This window comes from Saccostrea echinata, unplaced genomic scaffold (assembly GCF_033153115.1).
Source record: "Saccostrea echinata isolate AGI-Se365-2 ecotype Australia unplaced genomic scaffold, CSIRO_AGI_Sech_v1 ptg000054l, whole genome shotgun sequence".
Lineage (NCBI taxonomy): Eukaryota > Metazoa > Mollusca > Bivalvia > Ostreida > Ostreidae > Saccostrea > Saccostrea echinata.
Window position 1 is genome coordinate 25,359,592 of NW_026889803.1, and position 27,123 is coordinate 25,386,714.

The window sequence follows — 27,123 nt, forward strand, 5'->3', positions numbered from 1 at the left end:
ATCCATGAAATCATGCAAAGCATTATCGTGCTGTGGTACAATACACATTACATATTAAACAGCCCTTGTATAATTTGCAGCATTTCACACAAACCATGTAGCATTTCAATAAATAAGAATTCCATGCAAGCAGTGCCGTGACTGCAACATTTGTCTGAGACAGTACATCTGAAATATTTCAGAATCCCTCTCATTTAAACTAGCAATAAAGATACCTTAGTGCGGCTGAACTTATTTTCTTTAAAATTTCTTTATTTTCTGACTCCCCAGAAAACATATTCCAATTACTGATGAAGGACTTGGCACAGAGCATCAAGTGATGTATCACCTCTACCCTGTAAAACATAAAGCTTCAGGTAAACATTATTTTGCTAACTACGGTAAACGTATAGCTTTACTTTCGGGTAATCAAATTTTAGCACCTTATGCATTGCAATTTGTCCACAAATTTATGTACATGCTTATTTGTGATTAAAACTAATACATATTGATGATAAAATTTATGATTCTGCTGATCAGTTGAAGAGAACAATTGCACTAAAGAATGATTACATTTAGTGTTCAAAAAGTGGACTCCAGTAAACTGCCAAAAAATAAAGTATGGAAAATAGCCCCTTAAGATTTATTAAACAATTCAATTGTAATTGCAACTTTCTGAAATTATAGGAATTAAAATTCTTCTGTCTGGACCATAGCAAGTGTATTAAATACATAATCGACAATCTTGCCAATTTAAACTATCAATCATCACCACACATGTGATATGAACTTAATTGCCAACTAGTACTTGTTAAATTATCTAATAAATGAATATTTTATAATTGCACTGTAAGCCTGTCAAATTGTAACTTGGAGAATGTAAGAAAAAAAAACATAAATACATGTACTAACTTTTTATTCAAGTTTCATTGAATTATAATCAGAAAACCATCATTAATTTAGCCCAAAAGCAGAAAAAAAGTGATCAGGATCAAAAAAGTAATTAGTCTAGCATTCATTAACATTTCATAAATTAAGTTCTAATCTGTTCCCCATTTAACACTATCACCATACAGTAAATTAACAAACTATCAGTGCTTCTTTACTATCTTAATTCCTTGTTGAAATCTCTTACATTGGCCTTTCTTGGTCTTTGATGAACATTTAATAAGACAAGTTATTTTTGTCTCATTTTTATTTATCTATTACTTACAAGTCTACCTGATCATTAAAACTATGAAAGTACTTTTTGTATTATACAATAAAAATTCTTGCATAATTCTCTTATTCTATTAACCTTTCAAGTACATTATTTACAGTGATTAATTATCAAAAGTAAATGGCAAAGGGGAATAACTCTTCTCAGTAGATTACAAATTAATAGAGCCCTAGCCAGGACCAGAACACTTCACCAAATGGTCCAGATGTTCAAAAATCTGGTAAAAAACCCTTCCTTATTAAAACTTTTACTCTTTTTGCCCCTGATATGCCCAGGTGCAGAGAATATTTTTAAAGAAATAATGCATTTTTACTACAGATTCACTATATTATCAATAGAGCCCCCCCCCCCCCACCCCACCCCTCCCCATCGAGAAACACCAGAGCCTCCCATCCTGGGACTAGAAGTTTGCTCATCATAAGTAATCACTTTGTTTATCTGCTTAACACTAAGGAGCAGACAGGATTATTTAATAGAATTAATGCATTTTCACTATATTATCAAGAGCCTCACCTTTACACCAGCACATCTGACCCAGGGCCATGCAATTCACTACTCTGGAAGAAGCACTCTTGCTCATCATAACTATACACTTAGCTTCTTTGCTTTTTAACCAGAAGCAGAAAAGAATATTTTCAGAGAAATTTTGCTTTTTCACTATATAATCAATAGAGCCCCCCCCCCCCTTTTTCACCAGAACCCTTGACCCTGGGGCCATGAAATTCATAATTTTGGAAGAGGCATCCTTGTGTATCATAGCAATGTACTAATAGTTTGTTTAAATAATACCCAGGGGCAGAGAAGAAGATTTTTAAAGAAATAATTCACCTTCATTATAGGATATATATGGCTCCGCCCTAGCACCAGAACCCCTGTTCCTAGGGCCATGAATTTCACAATTTTGGAAGAGGCATCCTTGCTTATCAGAACAATGTACTTAATTTGTTTAAATAATACCCAGGAGCAGAGAAGAAGATTTTTAAAGCATTAATGCATTTTCACTATATAATATATATAGCCCCGCCCTAGCACCAGAACCCCTGACCCTGGGGCCATGAATTTCACAATTTTGGTAGAGTTACCCTTGCTTATCATAACTATGTATTCAATTTGTTTCAATAATACCCAGGAGTAGAGAAGATTTTCAAATAAATAATGCACTTTCACTATATGATCTATATAGCCCCGCCCTAGCACCAGAACCCCTGACCCTGGGGCCATGAATTTTAAAATTTAGGTAGAGTCACCCTTGCTTATCATAACTATGTATTCAATTTGTTTCAATAATACCCAGGAGTAGAGAAGATTTTCAAATAAATAATGCACTTTCACTATATGATCTATATAGCCCCGCCCTAGCACCAGAACCCCTGACCCAGGGGCCATGAATTTCACATTTTGGTAGAGGGCTCAATGCTTATTACAATCATGTCAACAGTTTGACTGCTTGATGTCCAGGAGCAGAGAAGAAGATTTTTAAAGCATTAATGCATTTTCACTATATAATATATATAGCCCCGCCCTAGCACCAGAACCCCTGACCCTGGGGCCATGAATTTCACAATTTTGGTAGAGTTACCCTTGCTTATCATAACTATGTATTCAATTTGTTTCAATAATACCCAGGAGTAGAGAAGATTTTCAAATAAATAATGCACTTTCACTATATGATCTATATAGCCCCGCCCTAGCACCAGAACCCCTGACCCTGGGGCCATGAATTTTAAAATTTAGGTAGAGTCACCCTTGCTTATCATAACTATGTATTCAATTTGTTTCAATAATACCCAGGAGTAGAGAAGATTTTCAAATAAATAATGCACTTTCACTATATGATCTATATAGCCCCGCCCTAGCACCAGAACCCCTGACCCAGGGGCCATGAATTTCACATTTTGGTAGAGGGCTCAATGCTTATTACAATCATGTCAACAGTTTGACTGCTTGATGTCCAGGAGTAAAGAAGAAGATTTTTAAAGATTGCATTAATTTTGGTGGTTTTAGCCCCATCCCTCAGGCCCCTGGGGGGCAGGGACCATGAAATTCACAATTTTTGTCCCCCTTCACCCATAGATGCTATATGCCAAAATTGGTTGAAATTGGTTGAGCAGTTTCAGAGAAGAAGCTGAAAATGTTTAAATGTTAACGCACGACGGACGACGCACGACGACGGACAAAAACAGATAGCAATAGGTCACCTGAGTGACTCAGGTGACCTAAAAAAATATTTCTTTCAGATGACATGTTTCTTTTTATAATTCCACATATATTTAGAATTTCAAACTCTATATTTTTGCATTGTTTATAAAGCCACCTACAATGTTGTTTTTTGACTTCCACACTTTTTGGTTGACACACTCCGAGGACTCAAGATACATCAACTGACAAAGTTTGATGATCCTATGCTTCAAAGTGTCCAAAATATGCCTCTAAAATAATTTGAAAATGAATACCTGTAAAATTTCAAAAGTAGGTCACTGTGACCTATTTTTAATAAGGCCTCTAGGTGCATCAATTTATAAGGTTTGATGATTCTAAACCTCTTAGTATCTGAATAATGACCTTTAATGTTTAGAAAATGATAAGCAATAAAATTCAGAAAGTAGGTCACGGTGACCTTCTTTTAGGTTGACACATTTCAAAGTAACATGATGCATAACTGACAAGTTTTGATGATCATAGGCTTCAAAGTATCCAAGTTATGCATCAAAATTAAAACGAAAATGAATATCTGCAAAATTCAGTAAGTAGGTCACTGTGACCTACTTTGAGTCAACATGATATGAGGTCCAAAGATGCATCAACTGTCAAGATTTGAGGATCGTAAGTCTTATAGTGGGCAAAATATCAAAGATTACAGAAAACGTAAATTTTGGTCAACTTTGAAGTGACCTTGAGACCACGTCCTTTGCCCCAGGGTGATGCCTTGAACAATTTTAAATCTACAACATATCCTCATCCTTGTATATAAGTTTGTTGATAATATGCCCAGTGGTTCTTGAGAAAAAGATTTTTTAGCAACCAGTACTTTTGATTTTAGTTTCCTAGTTATCTCCCCTTGTTTAAGGGTTCCATCCCTGTTTTTAGCACAAATGAGAGCCCTTGGGCCAAGGATACTCTGTGACAAATTTGACAAAAATTGGTCAAGGGGTTCTTGAGTTATGGCCCATTTTCTAAAGTTGACGTACACCGCACAAATGGCCATAGCAATTAGCTCTTCGAGCCTTCGGCTCAGAAGAGCTAAAAAGGATCCCTTTTTTCCATCAGTCAGAGTCTAGGGAATTTGAAAAGAAAACTTCTCAAATCCTTTCTTGTGCACATTTGTACATTCAAATGACACAAATTACACCACACTAACAGTTCATAATCCAATGCTCACTAATTTATTATCTATCAAGGTTTATTGAGCTTTTTTGGAAACACTATCATTTTTTTCCTTGACCAGGATTGACATCTATCACCGTGTATATCCTAACATATGGGGTGTATACCATGTTGTGCTCAGGGTGTATGCTTTCAAAGCGATAAAAAGGGGGTCCATAAATTGAGAAATTGGACAAAACATATCTCGACCCCCTTTCTATGGCTTCGAAAGCATACACCCCTCGTACAACAAAATATAAACCTTGTATGTTGGGATATACACCATGTCTCTGACATCAGAGCAATTGCACTTAATTTTAAGTGGATGGTTTCAATAACATGTGAACTTTGTTATTTCAAAGAATTTCGAGATGAAATAAAAATCCTTTAAGGCGGTAAAAACGTCATTAAAGGACTCTTACAATAGGTGACTAGTTCAAGGGACATAATTACTGTCCACTCTGAGGCCTAAATCCCAGACAATGAGACATGCTTTATAGAACAGAACATATTCAAACCTCTGAATTACATTTTCAACATTCAATTACAACAATTAATTTAACTCAAAATCATATCTACAAACTTTTTAAAATTTCCTAACTGGGCTGCAATTGCCTCCAAATATGGGAGAACCTGCATCTTTGGAAAATTTTGGGGATACTTTTGTAGAAACCGAGTGATCAGTTGAATCCAGGGAATTGTCTGGCTGTGTTGTTCTCTGTCTGACAAGAAGTCCAACATGTAGCACCACCCTGAGTTTAAGCGCCTCTTTTTAGTTCCTGGACCTTGCTGGGTAGAGATCTGTGTGACATCTATAGAGTTCACATTCTCCAGGAAAAGCTTTTCAAAAATAAATACTATGTACATTCAATAGTATTTTGTGCATTCCATGGAACATATAATTAATATCAACAGAAAAAAATGTTACTATGCATATTTGAAAATGACAGAATTTTTTCTATGGATGAAAATCAGTTAATATAGTACTATGTAGTAATTCACTTGATAAAACATTACACCTCCCCTGGTTGTGAGCAACCTTCGTGTCTGCTTTGACAGTATATCCTTCCCATATCTTAACATTATAAATTTATGGCCCATACAACATTTAAACTCAGCCATGTAACCCTGACAGTGTCTAAACAACCAAAGCCAAGAATCATGACAGACTTCTAAGTAAACAAGATGTGTTTGTGAAACACTATGCACCTGGCGGCAACAAAGTTCAAAAAAGCTATTTTTAGCATATAGGTCACAGTCAAGGTCACAAGGTCATTGACCTTGATGTCATTTGAAAGAACTTAATTAGTGGAGTATGCATATCAAATATGAAGTCTCTATCTCTTATGGTTCAAAAGTAATGGTGAAGGTTCAAAAAGGCTATTTTTAGCATATAGGTCACAGTCAAGGTTACAAAGTCATTGACCTTAGTGCCATTTGAAAGAACTTAATTAGTGGAGTACGCATTCCAAATATGAAGTCTCTATCTCCTATGGTTCAAAAGTTATGGTGAAAGTTCAAAAAAGCTATTTTTAGCATATAGGTCACAGTCAAGGTCACAAAGTCATTGACCTTGGTGTCATTTGAAACAGCTTAATTAGTGGAGTAAGCATACCAAATATGAAGTCTCTTTCTCTCATGGTTCAAAAGTTATGGCGAAGGTTAAAGTTGACAACAGACAGACAGACTAAAAGACAGACAGACAGACAGGACAAAAACAATATGCACCCTCGATCTATTGATCCGGGCACATAAAAATAATCATTCCAAGTATGTTCTTCTGCTTCTCCTCGAATTCTAATATGTCTCAGAATGTAACACATACAATCCTCTGACCTTAACCTATCTAGTAAACAACCTTCATCTTAGGTCAACGGTGAGGTGACCCTTCGGTCATGACATATCACACTTCTTTTGAAAGTTATTAATACCCTCAAACAAAATTTTACTCCAAAACAAAATTCTGAAATGAACAAGAATTTTACATCTTAAACCCAGCCACTAAGACTTTGTTCAAATGACCATATGGTACAGTGTCATTACAAATCCTGTGGTATTTGTGTCAATGATAAAATTTGATATTTCCCTGCTACAAAAACTTTCAAAACCATCATGTCTAACAAAATGAAAACAAGATTTGTCTGTAAACAAAACATATTCTTCAAGTACTGCATTCCACACTGGAAGTGTTGCCTACTCAGTATATACTCAAATTAGCTGAACCCCCTTTGACTCATAAGCAATAGTCCAAAATAATTTTTCATGTTTCAACAAACTGTGGAATCATCATTGTTCGTGGGGGACCAATGTTTGTGAATTTTGTGGGTCACCATAACCCAAGAATTTACATCCTCATGAATGTTTATTTTGTAAACATATTGATTCATTGAATCTACCATATAAACGAGTAACCCACAAAATTATAACCCCACAAACTAGGTGGGGACAAGTAAAATTTTGCTTGCCAAAGATCATTCCACAGTAATAATTATGTTTTCAAAGATATAAATCTTTTGACACTGCATGCACCCTGTTTAGCAGTTAACAGGTCATGTAAATTGGTTTCACAAGCTCAGATAACTAAATGTTAAGATTGATGTTGGCAACAAATTTCTGGAAATCTGTGGATTTAACGATAATTGTAGTGACCAGTAGAGGTTAATCTGATGCATTAACCTTGTTTGAAGTCAAGAGCTGTGATGGTTCAAAGAGAAATGTCTTCTCAGTTTCCCAACATTAACATGAAGTTCAGGTTTAAGACGTAAAACTATTCTTGGTAACCAAGAATTATAATCATTCATGAACAACAGATACAATGGAACCTCATTAATTTGGATGCTTGTGTTCCCAAGCAAATTGTTCGGACTAATGAAGGATTACTGAAACAGCCTTTTATAATGGGTAGATATAAATGTTAATTCTGTTCCCCAGAAAATTTGTCTGGAAAGTGAAGCATCTGAATTATTGGCATTCGGATTAATAAGGCTTCACTGTATTTAAAGATGTTAGCACAGTGGGGGAAATAACTTTCTGTGACTTCAAAATTAAGGATTATCTCCCTCGTGCATAGCTCTGATCCTTCCATGTATTTGGCTACAGTCTTTTGAACCCCCTTTTTCAGCTCTTCAAAGTTTTGTTATTTAAATTTTTTGGATTTCCAACGTTTCGGCAAGAGCATCACTGAAGAGACATAAGTTGTCGAAATGCGCATCTGGTGCATCAAAAATTGGTACCATATATATGATTTCAATAAAACGTTTAACATGGTGTCAAATTTTAAATACTATTAAGCATCAAAATGACGAGCGATGTGATACTGATGTAATAAAAGAACCAGAAGTCTCTGATGAGACTGTAGCTCTACTGGTCTGTACATATAACAAAGGAAAAGTAGCACTTGGATTTGAAACTTTGCAACACGCAGCAATAAATAGAATGTAACTTAATGTAGTCTACTTGTGCGCCAAGTTATATTGAAATCAGACCAAAACTGAAGGAGGAGTAGCCTTTTAAAGGAATTTCACAGAAATTTCTATTTTTAGTAACCATGGCAACACCGTTCATCGAAATCAAAAATCGCTGCACTAAATTATGTATCTTAGTGTAGTGTAGTCTACTTGTGTGCCAAGTTTTATTGAAATCAGACCAAAACTGTAGGAGGAGTAGCCTTTTAAAGGAATTTCACAGAAATTTCTATTTTTAGTAACCATGGCAACACCGTTCATCGAAATCAAAAACCAATGCACTAAGTTATGTATCTTAGTGTAGTCTACTTGTGTGCCAAGTTATATTGAAATCAGACCAAAACTGTAGGAGGAGTAGCGTTTTGAAAAATTGTTTACAGACAGACGGACGACAGACACCTTACTATCGCATATGCTCTTCTGGTCTCTGACCAGTAGAGCTAAAAATGAGAATCGGAGCTTTGATTGTAGTTTCTTTATGAATACATTATCCTTTCCTTGATTATTTTCTCATTTGCATTAAACCCTCTCCATTCCATAAAAAGAAGAAAAGGAAGATTATCCCTTCAATTTCTTTAATTTCAAATGTAAATTGAATTCGTAATCATACCATTTTGTTGCACAGCATTTTTTTTAATCTGAAAATCTTTATTTTACATTGCTTTTTCCGTTACAATTGGCTACATAATATTCAGATTACTTGTCTCTGTTATAAATATTGATTTGATTTTTTTCTTTTATTAAATAAAAATAAGTTACTGAAATTTAACAGCTAGGCTAACATAATTTTTTTGAAAATCAAAGATTAAATAGTTCATAGGTTAAAAATTTCCTCTCCTCATGAACAACTAAAGGGGGGTAACTTTTGGAACTTCCTCTTTAACAAGTTCTGTTTGTGAAACACTAATGCCCCTGAATGGCAACTTCTAGCAGAGGTTAAACTTTCTCAAATGCAAATCAAATATGTTGGTACCCAAAGTAAGGTCTTGTCTCTAGGAATATACCTGTGAAATATGAAAGCCCAAGCAGCAACCATTGAATAGACATGGAAAAGGTTAAAGTTTTTCAAAAGTAAGTCATACATCAAGGTCAAGGTCAAATGGTCAAAATTAATGGTGCCCAAGGAAAGGCCTTCTCACAAAAAATACACATGTGAAATATGAAAGCTGTAGCACCAATCGTTCAAAAGTTTTTGAAAAGTAGGTCAAACTCCAAGGTCAATGTCAATGGATTACAATTGTTAGTATCCAAGAGAAGGTCTTGTCACAAGGAATACAAAATATGAAAGCCCTAGTACCAACCGTTCAAAAGTTTTGGCCAAGGTTAAAGTTTTTCAAAAGTAGTCAAACTCCTAGGTCAAGGTCAAATGGTCAGAGTTGTTGGTATCGAAAGAAAGGTCTTGTCACAAGGATTATATTGAAGTATGACAGCCCTAGCACCAACTGTTCAAAAGTTATGGCCAAGGTTAAAGTTTTTCAAAAGTAGATCAAGGTCAAAAGGTCAAAGTTGTTGGTATCCATAGGAAGGTCTTGACACAAGGATTACATATGTGAAGTATGAAAGCCCTAGCACCAACCGTTCAAAAGTTAAGGCCAATGATAAAGTTTTTCAAAAGCAGGCCAATTTCCTAGGTTAAGGTCAAGGGATCAAAATTGTTGGTATCCAAACGAAGGTCTTGTCACAAGGATTATGCATGTGAAATATGAAAGCTGTAGCACCAATTGTTCAAAAGTTATGGCCAAGGTTAAAGTTTGGTAAAATTTTGAAAAAATAGTTCAAACTCCAAGGTCATATATGATGGTACCCAAAGAAAGATCTTGTCACAAGGAATACACAACTGAAATATGAAAGCCATACCTCCAACCAATCATAAGCTACATGTAAGGGCAATTTCAAAGTTTTTGTGGACAAACAGACAGAAAGAAATGGGCAAAAACTACATATCCCTGAATCTTCAATACGAGGGCAAAGAAAGCAATAGTATACTACAACTGCATTTCATTTTCATACATGCATACTTGCCTGATTGAATATGTCCACAATAAGTTCGATATAGTTTTCAGCTAGACTCGTCTCCCTTGAACTACAAATATTTAAAAAAAAATTCATTTATATTCTCATTAAAACTGCCAGAACACAAAATGATACAGCATTCTATTTTACTTATTTAATACAATTTATATATAAATGATTATGATGCTATGAGTCACCTAACAAAGAATCTGCTGCGAGTGTTCTGCTGCTTCATGTCTGTATCGAAGAGTTCATATAGATTCCTCAACACGCTCTGTAAAAAGAACAAATTTTAAGCCCATGAAATTTTAAGTGGCAGTTTTTGATTAATTTCCATCTCTTCTGTAAATGAGGAGAGAATGTAGGCTAAGCGGGTAAGGGAGGTCTATATAGTTTTAACTGTAACAAGTACCTGAGTAACTCGGGTGATTTAAAATTATGACCCGAACATGAAAGTCAACTAACTGAGAGCCAACTAACAGAGAGCCTGATGGATGCCAAGGAAGACACATGATAATATGACCCATCAAAAAACAGGCCAATAAAGCTATCTCTGCTTAATATTACAATGTTACAATATAACAATTTTATTGTAGTGTTCTACCAAATCTTTGATATTTTGTAGCCATATCCAGTAAATGCATTATTGCGGCTTATTGCAACTGCAGAAATTATTTTGCTACCTTGAAGGAGTCAAATCACAAAAATTTCCATCCACAGAAAATACCTGTTATATAGAATTTTCTACAATGCATTTTTCTGAAATAATGCACCTTATCTGGATCTCTGAATGTAATAGAAGCTTTACCTCTGCTGGAATCAAAATAAAAAATATTCTGTGACTGACCTGCCAATCATCCCAGTCATAAGCAAAGGAGCCACACTCATCTTTTCTGGCACCACCTGGGTGGTGAGCTGCCACCTGTGTCCTTAGGAACACCAAGATTTCCTCCTGTAATTAGTGTATTATAAATATCTGCACTGAGAACCCTCACGCTTACTCTCGATTCCCACCTACATTTTACACCCATTAATTCAATATAAATGGCAGTTTGGCCATTAAAACTTGATTGAATTCAAAGAAGAATTCATTATTGATTGATTAATAATTTTAATACCAGTGTCAAAAACTCAAACTCAATTGCTCCTATTTATGACCCTTTTCAAAAGGGGGGTTGAACATTTTATCCATTGAAATCAGGCTTTAAAAATTGCTTGATTTTCAAAAAAGTATGATAATGGAAAAATGACCCTTAAAACTTTCTGTATGTTTAATCTCTGTAAAATTCATCATAAAAGATTGATAAAAGACCTTATTTTATTTGAAATCTCATTTAATATTGATAATAAAATGACCATTTTTGCAGTTTTTTGTCTGTAAATATATGCCCCCCCCCCTCCCCCATGAAACAACAAAAGCTTTGGTATGAATTTGTCAAATAACAATTCATAAAACCCATGAAAAGGAATTTTTGTTTCACATATAAATGGGGGGGGGGGGGGGGTGTAAAAATATTTTCCATTTTCCGTTGATTTCTATAATGAAAAACGCAATTTTTACCAAAATTAAGGAGTTATCTCTCTTTGTTTTCCCAAATAAGATATGTTTTATGAAAATTCACATAAATATCTATATAAATATGAAAAATCATTCAAATATGATAACTTTTGAAATTTGACTTGGAGGTAGGCGGCAGAACAATACTATCGTTCGCAGCTCTTAGTGTATTATAAATATCTGCACTACATTCATTAAATTCTTTGCAAATGTGAACTCAAAATTACTAAGAAAGATTTTAGCATTCAAATTCATTCCTTCCTCCTTCTCCCACCATGCTCCTCTGGCTTTGTTCCTAGTGATTATTTCCTCTTTATCAAGCTAAAGCATTCACTCCCTGGATTTTATTCATTTCTAGTCTGATGATTACATAATGGAGCATTTTAGGTATTAGGTTGAAATAAACCAAGTTTCTTTGAAGGAGTTGAGGCATTGGAGCATACAAATACAAACCAGAAGTCTCTGATGAGACTGTAGCTCTACTGGTCTGTCTGTATAACAAAAGAAAAGTAGCACTTGGATTTGAAACATTGCAACATGCAACAATAAATAGAATTATGTATCTTAATGTAGTCTACTTTTGTGACAAGTTATATTGAAATCAAATGAAAACTAGGAGGAGTAGCGTTTTGAAAGTATTTCACGGAAATTTCTATTTTTAGTACCGGTAACCATGACAACACCATTCACCCAAATAAAAAAAACAGAAATACATATTATGTATCGTAGTGTATTCTAACTGTGTGCCAAATTAGATTGAAATCAGACCAAAATTGTAGGAGGAGTAACGTTTTAAAGGAATTTCACAGAAATTTCTATTTTAAGTAACCATGGCAACACTGTTCATCGAATTCAAAAACCGATGCAATAAATTGTGTATCTTAGTATAGTCTTCTTGTATGCCTAATTATATTAGAAGCAGACTAAAACTGTAGCAGGAGTAGTGTTTTAAAGGAATTTCACAGAAATTTCTATTTTTAGTAACCATGGCAACACCGTCCATTGAATTCAAAAACCGATGCAAAAAATTATGCATCTTAGTGTAGTGTACTTGTGTGCCAAGTTATATTGAAATCGGACCAAAACTGTAGGAGGAGTAGCGTTTTAAAGGAATTTCACAGAAATTTCTATTTTTAGTAACCATGGCAACACCGTCCATCGTAATCAAAAACCGATGCTCTAAATTATGTATCTTAGTGTAGTCTACTTGTGTGCCAAGTTATATTGAAATCGGACCAAAACTGTAGGAGGAGTAGCGTTTTAAAGGAATTTCACAGAAATTTCTATTTTTAGTAACCATGGCAACACCGTCCATCGAAATCAAAAACCGATGCACTAAATTATGTATCTTAGTGTAGTCTACTTGTGTGCCAAGTTATATTGAAATCGGACCAAAACTGTAGGAGGAGTAGCGTTTTAAAGGAATTTCACAGAAATTTCTATTTTTAGTAACCATGGCAACACCGTCCATCGAAATCAAAAACCGATGCACTAAATTATGTATCTTAGTGTAGTCTATTTGTGTGCCAAGTTATATTGAAATCGGACCAAAACTGTAGGAGGAGTAGCGTTTTAAAGGAATTTCACAGAAATTTCTATTTTTAGTGACCATGGCAACACCGTCCATCGAAATCAAAAACCGATGCACTAAATTATGTATCTTAGTGTAGTCTACTTGTGTGCCAAGTTATATTGAAATCGGACCAAAACTGTAGGAGGAGTAGCGTTTTAAAGGAATTTCACAGAAATTTCTATTTTTAGTAACCATGGCAACACTGTCCATCGAAATCAAAAACCGATGCACTAAATTATGTATCTTAGTGTAGTGTACTTGTGTGCCAAGTTATATTGAAATCGGACTAAAACTGTAGGAGGAGTAGCGTTTTAAAGGAATTTCACAGAAATTTCTATTTTTAGTAACCATGGCAACACCGTCCATTGAAATCAAAAACCGATGCACTAAATTATGTATCTTAGTGTAGTCTACTTGTGTGCCAAGTTATATTGAAATCGGACCAAAACTGTAGGAGGAGTGGCGTTTTGAAAAATTGTTTACAGACAGACGGACAGACAGACAGACAGACAGACAGACAGACAGACAGACAGACGGACGGACGACGGACACCTTACTATCGCATAAGCTCTTCTGGTCTCTGACCAGTAGAGCTAAAAACAGCATTCAAAAAAAACAAATCCGAAACAGGCATTATGCAAAAAAAGAAGAAACCCAGGACTTATTCCATCCTACCCAAGGACTCATGATTTAAACAAATTTGAATCTACACTACCTGAGAATGAAATATATGGAGATAATGAACAGTATTCAAGCTCAAAAGTCCATTAAACAATACAAAATAGGAGCAGAGCAAACACGGACCTCCAAACATCAGAGGTGGGATCAGGTGCCATGGAGGAGTGAGCATCCCCTGCCGACCGGTCACACCCGCTGTGTGCTCCTTGTCATGATCGGGAAACAACGGAAAAATCCATCGACAATTCAGTGTGTAAATAATGGCCTAACAATTAGTATGAAAAACGTCAGTCAGCATTTGACTCAATGATAAATTGTATTTGCTGACAAGGTCATTGTATCCTCCATAGAACTTATGAAATGAAAACTTTAAACAAGACAGCTGAAATTCTTGTTTCATCAACTTATTTGTCAATAATTTACCTCGTTCTAGAAATTGTACATACGTAGAGCATGCTCTTGCGTATCGAATCAACTGAGAGATATATACCCCATATGCAGGTAATGAAGGTATATTGCTGCATAAGTAAGGGAAGTTGACGATTGAAAAGTTAAAGTCATCAAGTTTATCATAAAGCTTGGTTGTTAGATTACCATTAACGTCTTTTTCAAGTAAAATATCCAAATATGAAACAGATGTGTCAGACTCTGTGGTATCTTTTATCTCAAGCTCACCAGGATATATCATATCAACATAAGAATGGAAATAGCCATTGTTAATTGACAATACGTCGTCGATATATCTAAATGTCGAGTTGAAGGCCACAGCAAGTGTTTTATAATGCTTCTTTTCAAACATGACTTATCATGGCTTTGCTGTTTTTGAGGACAATTTTTTTTTAAACATTGTACTTATATATTCCTACATAAAATTTTGATCATCCATTGTGCTCCCAACCTACCCCCTAGGATCATAGTTTGAACAAATTTGAATATACGCTACCTGAGGATGCTTCTAAATAAATGTGACTTATCATGGCTTTGCTGTTCTTGAGGAGAAAATTATTGAAGATTCTTCCTATTTATTCCTATGTAAAACCTTGATTGCCCATTGTGGCCCCATCCTTCCCCTAAAGGTCATTATTTGAACAAACTTGAATCTACTACCTGCAGATGGGGGTCATGCTTTGAACAAACATGAATTCACACTACCTGAGGATGCTCCCTTATAAATATGAATAATCATGTCTTTGCTGTTTTTCAGGAAGATTTTTGCTATGTATTCCTATGTAAAACTTTGATCGCCCATTGTGGCCCCACCCCATCCCGAAGGATTTAAACAAACTTGAATCTGATGTACTCTACTTTTAATATGTGACACACCTTCTACTCAAGATGTATCAGTGACAAAGTTTGACAATTCTAGGCCTCATAGTATTTAAGTTATGATCATGAGCTGGACAAGAAAAAGCTGACAGAAAGACAGATGGACAGATAGATGGGCAAGAATGCCATACCATAAAACATCCTGGCTTAAGACAGGCATACAAAAAGAACAGCTGCAAAAGTCAAATAAAAGATCACTGTGACTTTTTTGGGTAAACATGATCTATGGTCATAAAATGCACCGACTGACAAGATTTGATGATTCTAGTCCTCAAAATGGGCAAAATATCTAAGTTTTAAAAAAATATTTTGAGTGAAGTGACCTCTAGACTTCACCCTTTGCCCTAGGGTGAAGCCTTGAACAATTTTTATCTAAAATATATTCTCATCCTTATGGTGTAAGTTTGGTGGAAATCTGCCCCGTGGTTTTAGAAAAGAGGAAACTCAGTTATGACAAATTTGATAAAACTTGGACAGAGGGTTCTTGAGATATCAAAAAGTTTACCGTATATACTCGGCTATAAGTCGGTCCGCCTATAAGTCGGTTGCATTTTTTGAGGTTATTTTGGAGGAATTTGCCATTGACCCGCTTATAAGTCGGTACAACTTTTTGCCAGAATCAGTTGACAATTTCAAATCAATGGCGTAATGTTTTAACCTGGTTTTGATCAATATTTTTAGAAATGATGCCGACATTTAATTTTAAATCATAAGAAAAATATATAATACACACTTAAAGATAAAAATAAAATTATTAAAATATGTAAATACTTGTGTTTATGTGTAATTTAGAATACATAAATGATATAATATTATTTCCAGACATTGTTCAGCGAAAATCATTGGAAATGTTTATAAAATACTACATTTCGCTCTCCAGAAAAATACTAATCTTTTTATGACTCGCCTATAAGTCGGACATAGAGTTTTGGACCAAATTTTAACTCCCAAAAAACCGACTTATAGGCGAGTATATACGGTACACACTCCGCACACCAGACTAAAATTTTATATTTCTCTAGGGAAAGTGTCACTGATAGAAATACGATTATTTCTGAAAAGGTTTCAGTTAGAAACTTAAATTAAAAGTAAATTACATGTATATACCTTTAATATATTTGAAGGCCTATTTTCCCATAGGTAGAGCATGTTGATACAGATGCTTTCCCCAAATTTGCACACTTGTGCCCTGGAATTCTGTGCAATTGAGCATACAAAGGTGTTGGCTGCACTAATTAGATGTTCTACCACAGCAACTCTCTTTTCTTTTCTAAAAGACATTAAAATGATTTAATTTACTGGGTATATAAAAAAGAAAATACTTTAAATGTTAATTTTCTAAGAGAAATATTTCCAAAAAATTATTTTGAAATTTATGAACAAATGATGATGATGGTGATGATGATGGAAATGACAAGGAAGAAACTACTACCTGATGTCCTTGAAAACCACTGTGAAGAATGAGAGGAATTTCTTAGGTCGGAGTTCACACCGCAAAATAGCAGCAGAAATCAATGACCGGATGATCCTGGATAACAAGATTTTATCCAATCCACACTCCGGGTCCCCAAACAACTTACAGTACATAGTAATCAATTCTGAAAATGCAACAATTTAAAGAATAGAATAATTTATTAAAAGTGACATATATCAACTTACAATAAAGATTTGATTAGGCCTATAAATGTCTGTAAAAGAAAACTATAACACGTATGTAGGGAATATCCCTCACTTGTATCCCCAAAATAAACGTTGGAATCAGTGATATTGAAGTCCATAAGCTTGGACCACTGAAAATGTAAACGTGTTTGAAGTTTTGTTTTCTCCGATCTGAAACACCATACTGCTGCAAAAACGATATAGCAATAGAATCCCTGAGTTCATGACAACATGAGTGTATTCTCATACAGAAAGAAAATAGATCATTATTATACAGAAGAAATTTTAAGCTCAAAGCAAATGAGATACATTATAAGTACAATATCGATACTTTTAGCAGTCACAATGATAGGTACTGATCTTTGATATTAGTAAAACAAATTGACTGTCAAGATACGACAGATTGAAAGATGGAAGGTGGGGGTGGAGTGTTGTACATGAGTAAGTGAATATAAATAATATAAATAGACGCTGTCAAATAATAAGAATTGAATACCGTAATTTTTGGAAGATAGGACGATACTTTTTTTCTCAGAACTGCTGGGGTCGTCCTATTTAACGAATCGTCCTATCTAAGGCTCAAGTTTATGCCCCCAAATCAGTAAAATTTGCGTCAATTTTAAATCAGATCTGTGCCATTTTCGTATTTTTTTTAAATTATTTTACCGAGAAAAAAAATAAACAATAAAGAATTAAATATTAATTCTATATTTCTTACAAAATAAATTCCATTAAATATCCGTCGATGTAAAAATAAACTTATAATATCATCTAGTAAATAATGTCTCAAAGTATATTTACAACATGCTGTGTCCATTTTGTGAAGTTGGAAGTAGCAATTGTTTACTAAAAATAAAACCGCAACCATATCAAAGTTTAAAAACGGAAGAGTTTTACACAATCGCAATTGTAATCTTTTTTTTTTTTTTTTTTTTTTTTTACCTTTATTTGTAACGATTAATTGAAATAGTATACCTAAATATTTTTTCATTGTCTTGTGATATTTATTTGAATTTAAAATGCGTGAAATAAATTGTTGCCAGTAAATTCCTAAAATTATTTACCAAATATACAGCTAGTCTTAACTATTTTTGTTTAATATACCAAGGGGTACACTGAATTATACAAAGATTGGCTTCTAGTAGAATTTTAATTGTCTGACAGATAAAGGGATACACACTGTGTACACAAATGTGTGAACACCTGTTTTGGTTTAAACACCTGCGGGGCATGATTAACAGCACGTGCCATAATAGGGGTATTAGTGCTACACACCATTGAACATACAAAGCTGTGAAATTCATGATGACTGTTAAATTACGAATGTACTCTCAAGTAAATTTATTTTTTACAACAATATCTCAAGCAAAATTATAGCATGTTAATATGATTAATTTCAATTGCTCACTGTTACATGTAATAGTCAATTGCGTGTTTTAGCAAATCCCTAGACAAGAAATATAAAAATGGCGGTCAACGAAGTTAATATTGTACCCCAGTAAATAATGTCAGAATAAAAGAATGTGTCCACGATGTTTTAAAATGGAAATGATTATTGTTTGATTTCGGTTTCCCTAATTATAGCTGTTGTATACCAGGGATGGGGTAATCGTAATCAAGTAATCGTAATCGATTGTAATGATTACTGTTCTTCAAGTAATCGACAGTAATCTGTAATCGAAGAGATTTTCGATTACTTGTAATCGTAATTTAATCGATTACAGCTAAAATTTTCAATGTAATTATAATTACTTTTTCGATTACTTTTGATTATTTTATACATAAATGGATGTTTTTTTTTGGAGAATTAATTATTTCCAGTCAGTCACACATAAATATCAAATATAAACCACCTAGTGTAATGTTTGGATTTCTTAACTTTTATTATCATAAGTTTTATAATGTTCTCAATAAAATTTGCATTATAGACCTTCTGGTCTAGTATTAAACAAGAGGCCCATGGGCCACATCACTCACCTGAGCACATTGGCTAGGAAAAAAAGCAAAAATCAGTACAGTATTGAAAAGTTTACAGGGAGGGGGGTGTTGAATTTTAAACTACCTGATGATGCTTTCATATCAATATAACAAACGGCTTTGCTGTTCTTGAGCAGCAGATTTTTTTCCCATATATTCATTTGTAAAAATTTGATCCCCCATTGTGGCCCCACCCTACCCCCGGGGGCCCTCATTTGAACAAATTTCATTCTACACTACCCAAAGATGCCTCCATATCAATTTGACTAATCATGGCTTTTCTGTTCTTGAGAAAAAGATTTTTTCCTATATATTCCTCTGTAAACTTTGATCACCCATTGTGGCCCCAACCTATCCCCGGGGTAATAATTTGAACAAACTTGAATCTTCACTATCTGAGGATGCTTCCATATAAATATGACCAATCATGGCTTTACTGTTCTTAAGAAGAAGATTTTTAACGATATTTTCCTATATATTTCTATGTAAAACTTTGATCCCCAATTGTGGCCCCACCCTACCCCCAGGGGTTATTGAATCTTCACTACCTGAGGATGCTTCCATATAAATATGACCAATCATGGCTTTACTGTTTTTAAGAAGATTTTAGAGATATTTTCCTATATATTTCTATGTAAAACTTTGATCCCTCATTGTGGCCCCACCCTACCCCCGGGGGTTATGATTTGAACAAATTTGAATCTTCATTACCTGAGGATGCTTCCATATAAATATGACCAATCATGGCTTTACTGTTTTTAAGAAGAAGATTTTTAGAGATATTTTCCTATATATTTCTATGTAAAACTTTGATCCCACATTGTGGCCACATCCTACCCCCGGGGGTCATGATTTGAAGAAACTTGAATCTTCACTACCTGAGGATGCTTCAATATAAATATGACCAATCATGGCTTTGCTGTTCTAAAGAAGAAGATTTTTAAAGATATTTTCCTATATATATCTATGTAAAACTTGGATCCCCCATTGTGGCCCCACCCTACCCCCAGGGGGTCATGATTTGAACAAACTTGAATCTACACTACCTGAGGATGCTTCCACAAAAATATGACCAATCTTGGCTTTGCTGTTCTTAAGAAGAAGATTTTTAAAGATATTTTCCTATATATTTCTATGTAAAACTTGGATCCCCCATTGTGGCCCCACCCTACCCTCGGGGGTCATGATTTGAACAAACTTGAATCTACACTACCTGAGGATGCTTCCATAAAAATATGACCATTCATGGCTTTACTGTTCTGAAGAAGAAGATTTTTAAAGATATTTTCCTATATATTTCTATGCAAAACTTGGATCCCCCATTGTGGCCCCACCCTACCCCCGGGGGTCATGATTTGAACAAACTTGAATCTACACTACCTGAGGATGCTTCCATATAAATATGACCAATCTTGGCTTTACTGTTTTAAAGAAGAAGATTTTTAAAGATATTTTCCTATATATTTCTATGTAAAACTTGGATCCCCCATTGTGGCCCCACCCTACCCCCGGGGGTCATGATTTGAACAAATTTGAATCTACACTACCTGAGGATGTTTCCACATAAGTTTCATCTTTCCTGGCCCAGTGGTTCTTGAGAAGAAGATTTTTAAATGATGCCATTATTTTTTCACTAATTCCTAATTATCTCCCCTTGAAAGAGGGCGTGGCTCTTCATTTGAACAAACTTGAATCCCCTTTACCCAAGGATGCTTTGTGGCAAGTTTGGTTGAATTTGGCCCAGTGGTTCTTGAGAAGAAGATGAAAATGTGAAAAGTTTACAACAACAACAACGACAACGCCAACGACAACAACGACGACAGACAACGGACAAATTTTGATCAGAAAAGCTCACTTGAGCCTTTGGCTCAGGTGAGCTAATAATTCAGAAGTGTATTTTAACCATTTATTAATAAAATATACAGATTTTTTTTTGTGTGCATTTTACATATGACCCACTGTCCTCTTGCTGCATGTCCTTTTTCATATTTCAGATGTTGAAAAACTTTGTCTTGTAATAGAAAAAAACAGATTTAAGTGCTGTATTAAATATAAATAATTTGGTAAATAAACTAAATTGTACTCGAAAAAAAGAAGATGGAAATACATGTAATTATTCATATCCGAAAATGTTTAACCAACTTCAAACTTGTGTTTTAGTTACTTTAAATTTGCAAAATCATTCTCATGTTTTCATTAAAAATTGTAAAGTTGGTTTTATATCAGCGAGAAGTTATAAGCGTCTGTAAGAGAGGGAGGAAGTGTCACTGTGTTTGATTATCTTAATTGGCTAATTAATTGACTGAGACATCCCTGATTTGCAGATAATGAGGTGTAAACTGTGAACTACCTGGTGTTTAACTTTCATTGCATTGAAGACAAACAATATTTATTAAAACAATTAATATCTCTCAAAACACTTATTTCAGTACAGAATGAAATTGTGCTATTAGTTTAATTACTTAAAGACACATTTAATTTACATGTTTATTACTAAGAGTTCTAATTTACTTATTTTATTGAAAAAGACGCGTACAGGAATGTTTAATGTGTACTGTCAACATACGGGCAGCCCAAATACTTCTAATGAAGTAATTCACAATAAAATATTAAATAATGTTTGCAACAAGTCAATAAATATGGAGGTTCAGATCCAAGGTTAAAAGGAATAATTAATTCCTTGGCATATTTTATTGTAGGAATCATGTCTCCACTTTCCATGGTAGAGAATCTCTCATTTGGACATTTAGTGAAAATGTTAGCATAATAATAAAATAATAAAATAAAACCTTACAAGAATCTGCACTGAAACTGCAGAAACACATTCAAACTTCAGTGGATAACATCAACATTTACCATTTAAATATTGCTTTGATATTTGAAGGGATAAAAACTTGGAAGTAATCGATTATTAATCGATTACATCTTCCAAAGTAATCGATTACAATCAATTTCAGAACAAAAATGAGTGTAATCAATTAATAATCGATTACACAAAATTCCTCTTAGTAATCGATTATTAATTGATTACATTTTTCAGTAATCGTGCCCATCCCTGTTGTATACTACCGTATTTATGTGTTTAACGACAGAGTCAAACTACGATGGCACTGAACAGGCAAGTTGGAGAAAATACGTTATATCACAATTCAAGGAAGTTTTAACTATGTTTGTATAAAACACTATTAAAATGCTGTACTCATAAAAATACCAGTTTATTTTATCAATACGTTAATATCACGGGTTAAGTTAAAGAGGTTTACATGTTCTGGTGAGTAGTATCTACGTAAGAATCTCTAGAAAGTCGATAAACAAAGCCACGTCCTATCTTCCGAGTTCATCCTATCTAAGGATTTTTTAAAAATTACGGCTGTAAATGAGCCTTTCGACCTATATACCCCATCGACATATACCCCAAAAATTACGGTAAATTGTATAAAACACTGATACAAGAAAAATTTAATTTGATTTTAAAAGCCATATAATTATATACAAGCCTATAATTATACAAAGTTTAAGCCATGATTACGCTGCAAACTGACATGGTTGTTTGTAAACATTGGACAGCTTTGAACAGCGACTGGGCTTTACTGAAGTCATATACTAAGGGAGATAAGCATCGTAAGTCATAGCTCATTTTCATGATCAAGTAATTTTGAACGACTGTCTCACTATCTTGCATAAAGAATCCAAAAACAATTTCAGTCTTATTTTATCAGCTCAGATGAACTTATTCCTGTATGTAATGTCTATGAAGATATTATAAGCTTAAATAGTAATACATATTTTGTTGTAAAGTATTTTAATTGTATGCACAAAATGTAATTCGAAGGGAGTACTGAATTATGTATAATGAATGTAAGAGTTATCTCCTTTTATGCAGGACTTTGTATAACTCTATGGTTAGAACATATAATTGCAGATTTCTCCATCATAGTTTGATTTTGGGGGCTGATATTGACCATTATAGTATATAGATGAATATTGATATTTTTCTTGTGAATAACAAACCATATTCACCACTGAAAGAGTCCATAATTGTTTCATTATATAGTATGGATTTGAATAAATAAGACTTTGAAGGCTGCATGATGATACCACTTTCATTTATGAACTTCTGTTGTGGAAAAATAAAAACAAGAGGCCCTGGGGCCACATTGCTCACCTGAGCACTATGGCTAAGAAAAAGCAGAAATCAGTTCAGTCTTGAAAGGTTGAAAAGTTTAAATATAAAAGTGGTTTGGGGGGGGGGGGGTTTCATGAATGAACAAATTTGAATCTACATTATCTGAGGATGCTTCCATTTAAATATGACCAATCATGGCTTCGCTGTTCTTGAGAAGAAGATTTTTAAAGATTTAACCTATCTATTCCTATGTAAAACTTTGATCACCCATTGTGGCCCCACCCGACCCCCAGGGGTCATGTTTGAACAAACTTGAAAGTACACTATCTAAGAATCTTTCCATATAAATATGACCAATCATGGCTTTTCTGTTCTTAAGAAATAGTTTTTTTTAAAGATTTTTACTATGTGTTCCTACGTAAAACTTTGATCGCCCATTGTGGCCCCATCCGACCCCCAGGGGTCATGATTTGAACAAATTTGAATCTTCACTATCTGAGGATGCTTCCATGTAAATATGACCAATCATGGCTTTGCTGTTCTTGAGAAGAAGATTTTTAAAGATTTTTCCTATATATTTCTATGTAAAACTTTGATCGCCCATTGTGGCCCCACCCGACCCCTGGGGGTCATGATTTGAACAAACTTGAATCTACACTATCTGAGGATGCTACCATGTAAATATGACCAATCATGGCTTTGCTGTTCTTGAGAAGAAGATTTTTAAAGATTTTTCCTATATATTTATATGTAAAACTTTGATCGCCCATTGTGGCCCCATCCGACCCCCGGGGTCATGATTTGAACAATCTTGAATCTACACTATCTTAGGATGCTACCATGTAAGTATGACCAATCATGGCTTTGCTGTTCTTGAGAAGAAGATTTTTAAAGATTTTTCCTATATATTCCTACGTAAAACTTTGATCGCCCATTGTGGCCCCACCCAACCCCCAGGGGTCATAATTTGAACAAATTTGAATCTACACTACCTGAGGATGCTACCACATAAATATGACCAATCATGGCTTTGCTGTTCTTGAGAAGAAGATTTTTAAAGATTTTTCCTATATATTCCTATGTAAAACTTTGATCGCCCATTGTGGCCTCACCCGACCCCCAGGGGTCATAATTTGAACAAATTTGAATCTACACTATCTGAGGATGCTACCATATAAATATGACCAATCATGGCTTTGCTGTTCTTGAGAAGAAGATTTTTCCTATATATTCCTATGTAAAACTTTGATCGCCCATTGTGGCCCCATCTGATCCCCGGGGGTCATGATTTGAACAAATTTGAATCTACACTATCTGAGGATGCTACCACATAAATATGACCAATCATGGCTTTGCTGTTCTTGAAAAGAAGATTTTTAAAGATTTTTCCTATATATTCCTATGTAAAACTTTGATCGCCCATTGTGGCCCCACCCGACCCCCAGGGGTCATGATTTGAACAAACTTGAATCTACACTATCTGAGGATGCTACCATATAAATATGACCAATCATGGCTTTACTGTTTTAAAGAAGAAGATTTTTAAAGATATTTTCCTATATATTTCTATGTAAAACTTCGTTCGCCCATTGTGGCCCCAACCGACCCCCAGGGGTCATGATTTGAACAAATTTGAATCTACACTACCTGAGGATGCTTCCACATAAGTTTCATATTTTCAAGCACAGTGGTTCTTGAGAAGAAGATTTTTTAATGATGCCATTAATTTTTCACGAATTCTTAATTATCTCCCCTTGGAAGAAGGCGTGGCCCTTCATTTGAGCAAACTTGAATCCCCTTTACCCAAGGATACTTTGTGGCAAGTTTGGTTGAAATTGGCCCAGTGGTTCTGGAGAAGAAGTCGAAAATGTGAAAAGTTTACAGACGGACAGACAGACGAACTACAGACAAAATGTGATCAGAAAAGCTCACTTGAGCCTTCGGCTCAGGTGAGCTAAAAATATCCAGATTACAAGTTATAACTTCCGTGTTTTCCTTTTGCTGTTTGTAAGACATCAAAATGTTTAGGAAATAATCCTACAATGGGCTTGGCTAATGTTTTTCCTGCTCAGATACACAGTAAACAACATTGTTTGAGGTGTTGATTGTGATGTCACAATACACCAACCCTCTGGTGAATACGGTTTCAAAACCAAATGAATATGTAGTGTTATGAACTGTTTGCATTTGTATAGATTATATAGGGACTATAAATAGACTACATAAAAAAATTGTAGATTTCTCCAACATAGTTTAATTTTGGGGGCTGATATTGACCATTACAGCATATTATAGGGTTATTGAACTTATATTGTTGAATATTGGCACAAGTTAGCCGTACAAATGCAAGAGCTTGCGAGTGCATTTGTACAACCAACAAGTGCCAATATTCACCAATATAAGTTCAATTACTCCTTCATTATATAGCTAAAATATTTCCCATTACTTTGTATCAATTATTTCAATTAAATAACTCAAAATTAATGAAAAATTTTTTCTGTAACGATAGTTGAATTAAAACTGTTTAATATCAGCGTCTGTCCTGCAACTGTGTAAGTGTTCCATATCACAACATTCCAATGATCTTACCAAGGGTTATGATTTGCTTATTGGGGTTTTATTGAAGCTAATAGGTACTAAATTATTAATTTTGTGTGAAAATAGACACATCTTACCTAGCTGCCACTTCCTGTCATAAATATTGCCATTGAGAGGTTGACTAGACAACATTTTTTGTTTACAGAGGGGTGTTAGATAATGAACGCTCGCATTCGGAATGTTTCGGGGCATACTGGTATTCCTAATGCAAACTCAGTGTTCAATAAAATGCCAAGATATTGAACGCTAAAATTCTCTAGACTTTTAGATTTTCATTATAGACTATTTATTAGCTATATAATAAAGTCCTTTATTAGTTATTATTGGTTTAATCAATCTATAATGTCTCATTAATTTATGACATCAGGTTCCAACACTATGCTATATAAATTGTTGGGACAATCCTCGTACATTAGTACTGGTTGTTACAGAACTGAATGTGGGGGTGCATATTGATGTATTTATTTGGCTGTAGCACAGTCACAGTTATGGGACCTTATGCTATGGTCTAAATTAAACAGTGTTTAAATTAACGAGACGCTTTGAGTAAAAACAAACATTTGAATCTTTTTACAATCATTAGCCAATTGAAGAACTGTGATCTACTTTATAATTATTCATAAAATATATTCCACTATAAAACATTGAATATCCTTTATGTATTCACTTAAGTTATTAAGTGACATAAAAAACGTAATCATAACTTTTTACAAAAAACATACGTAAAAAAAGATTTCGAAGCTCACCTATATCTATAAGCATGATATTAAGTAAGGCGAACCTCACACCAAATTTTTTCTATTTAGTGTGCATGCCCAGTCTGGCAAATCAATATCCATGCTAGTTTGGTTAAAGTAGAACTTAAAGTTATTTGGGAATGGACTAGCTCCAAAAACTTTAACCTGTTCACTTGTCTGGAAAATGTAAATCCAGAATCTGCAACAAGTCTGGTAGTGTTCATGCTAGTTTGGTTCAAGTAGGACTAATATTCACACATCTAGAAAATGTGGGTCACATCCAGCATCTGAAGCAGGCTGGATAGTGTACATCCATAGATGCAACATCCCCTCCAGTTTCGTACAAGTGGGGCCTAAAGTTACTTGGGAATAGACCTGCTCCAAAAACTTGTACCTGTTCACGCATTTGGAAATGAAGGTCAGATCCAGCATCTGAAGCAACTTTTGTAGTGTCCCTCTCTAGGTGCATCATCCATGCAAGGTTGGTTTAGGTAGGGCTTACAGTGACTTGGGAATGGACTTGCTCCAAAAACTTTAACCTGGTCACTCATCTGGAATAAATAGGTCAGATCCAGCATCTGAAACAAGTCTGGTAGTATCCATCCCTAGAGGCATCATCCAGGCAAGTTTGGTCCAGGTATCACTTATAGTTAGTTGAGAATGGACTTGCTGCTAAAACATTAACCTGGAAGCCGGGGTAGAGCATAAGCTAATCTTGACTTTGATGAGCTAAAAATTGCTGGTGGTTGCTTAAGTATATAATGTGATGGTGGGAGACGGAAAATTTACATATGTGATGGAGGTAATTAGAATCTACCTTCAAATCACTACTTTTCCTTTCCCCTCCTCACCA

General features: G+C 34.6%; 1 protein-coding gene across 1 annotated transcript in view; it reads right to left on the bottom strand.

The window, feature by feature from the left end:
* Nucleotides 1–27,123, bottom strand: part of LOC133205686 (serine-protein kinase ATM-like) — a 244,053-nt gene that overhangs the window by 198,250 nt on the left and 18,680 nt on the right. The window contains exons 5-11 of the mRNA XM_061341539.1: nt 16,606–16,771; nt 16,281–16,443; nt 10,886–10,990; nt 10,236–10,312; nt 10,048–10,108; nt 5,145–5,401; nt 216–335 (exon numbers count right to left, since the gene is read on the bottom strand). Of these exons, the coding sequence (XP_061197523.1) occupies nt 216–335; nt 5,145–5,401; nt 10,048–10,108; nt 10,236–10,312; nt 10,886–10,990; nt 16,281–16,443; nt 16,606–16,771 (949 nt within the window). The remainder of the gene's footprint in view (nt 1–215; nt 336–5,144; nt 5,402–10,047; nt 10,109–10,235; nt 10,313–10,885; nt 10,991–16,280; nt 16,444–16,605; nt 16,772–27,123) is intronic.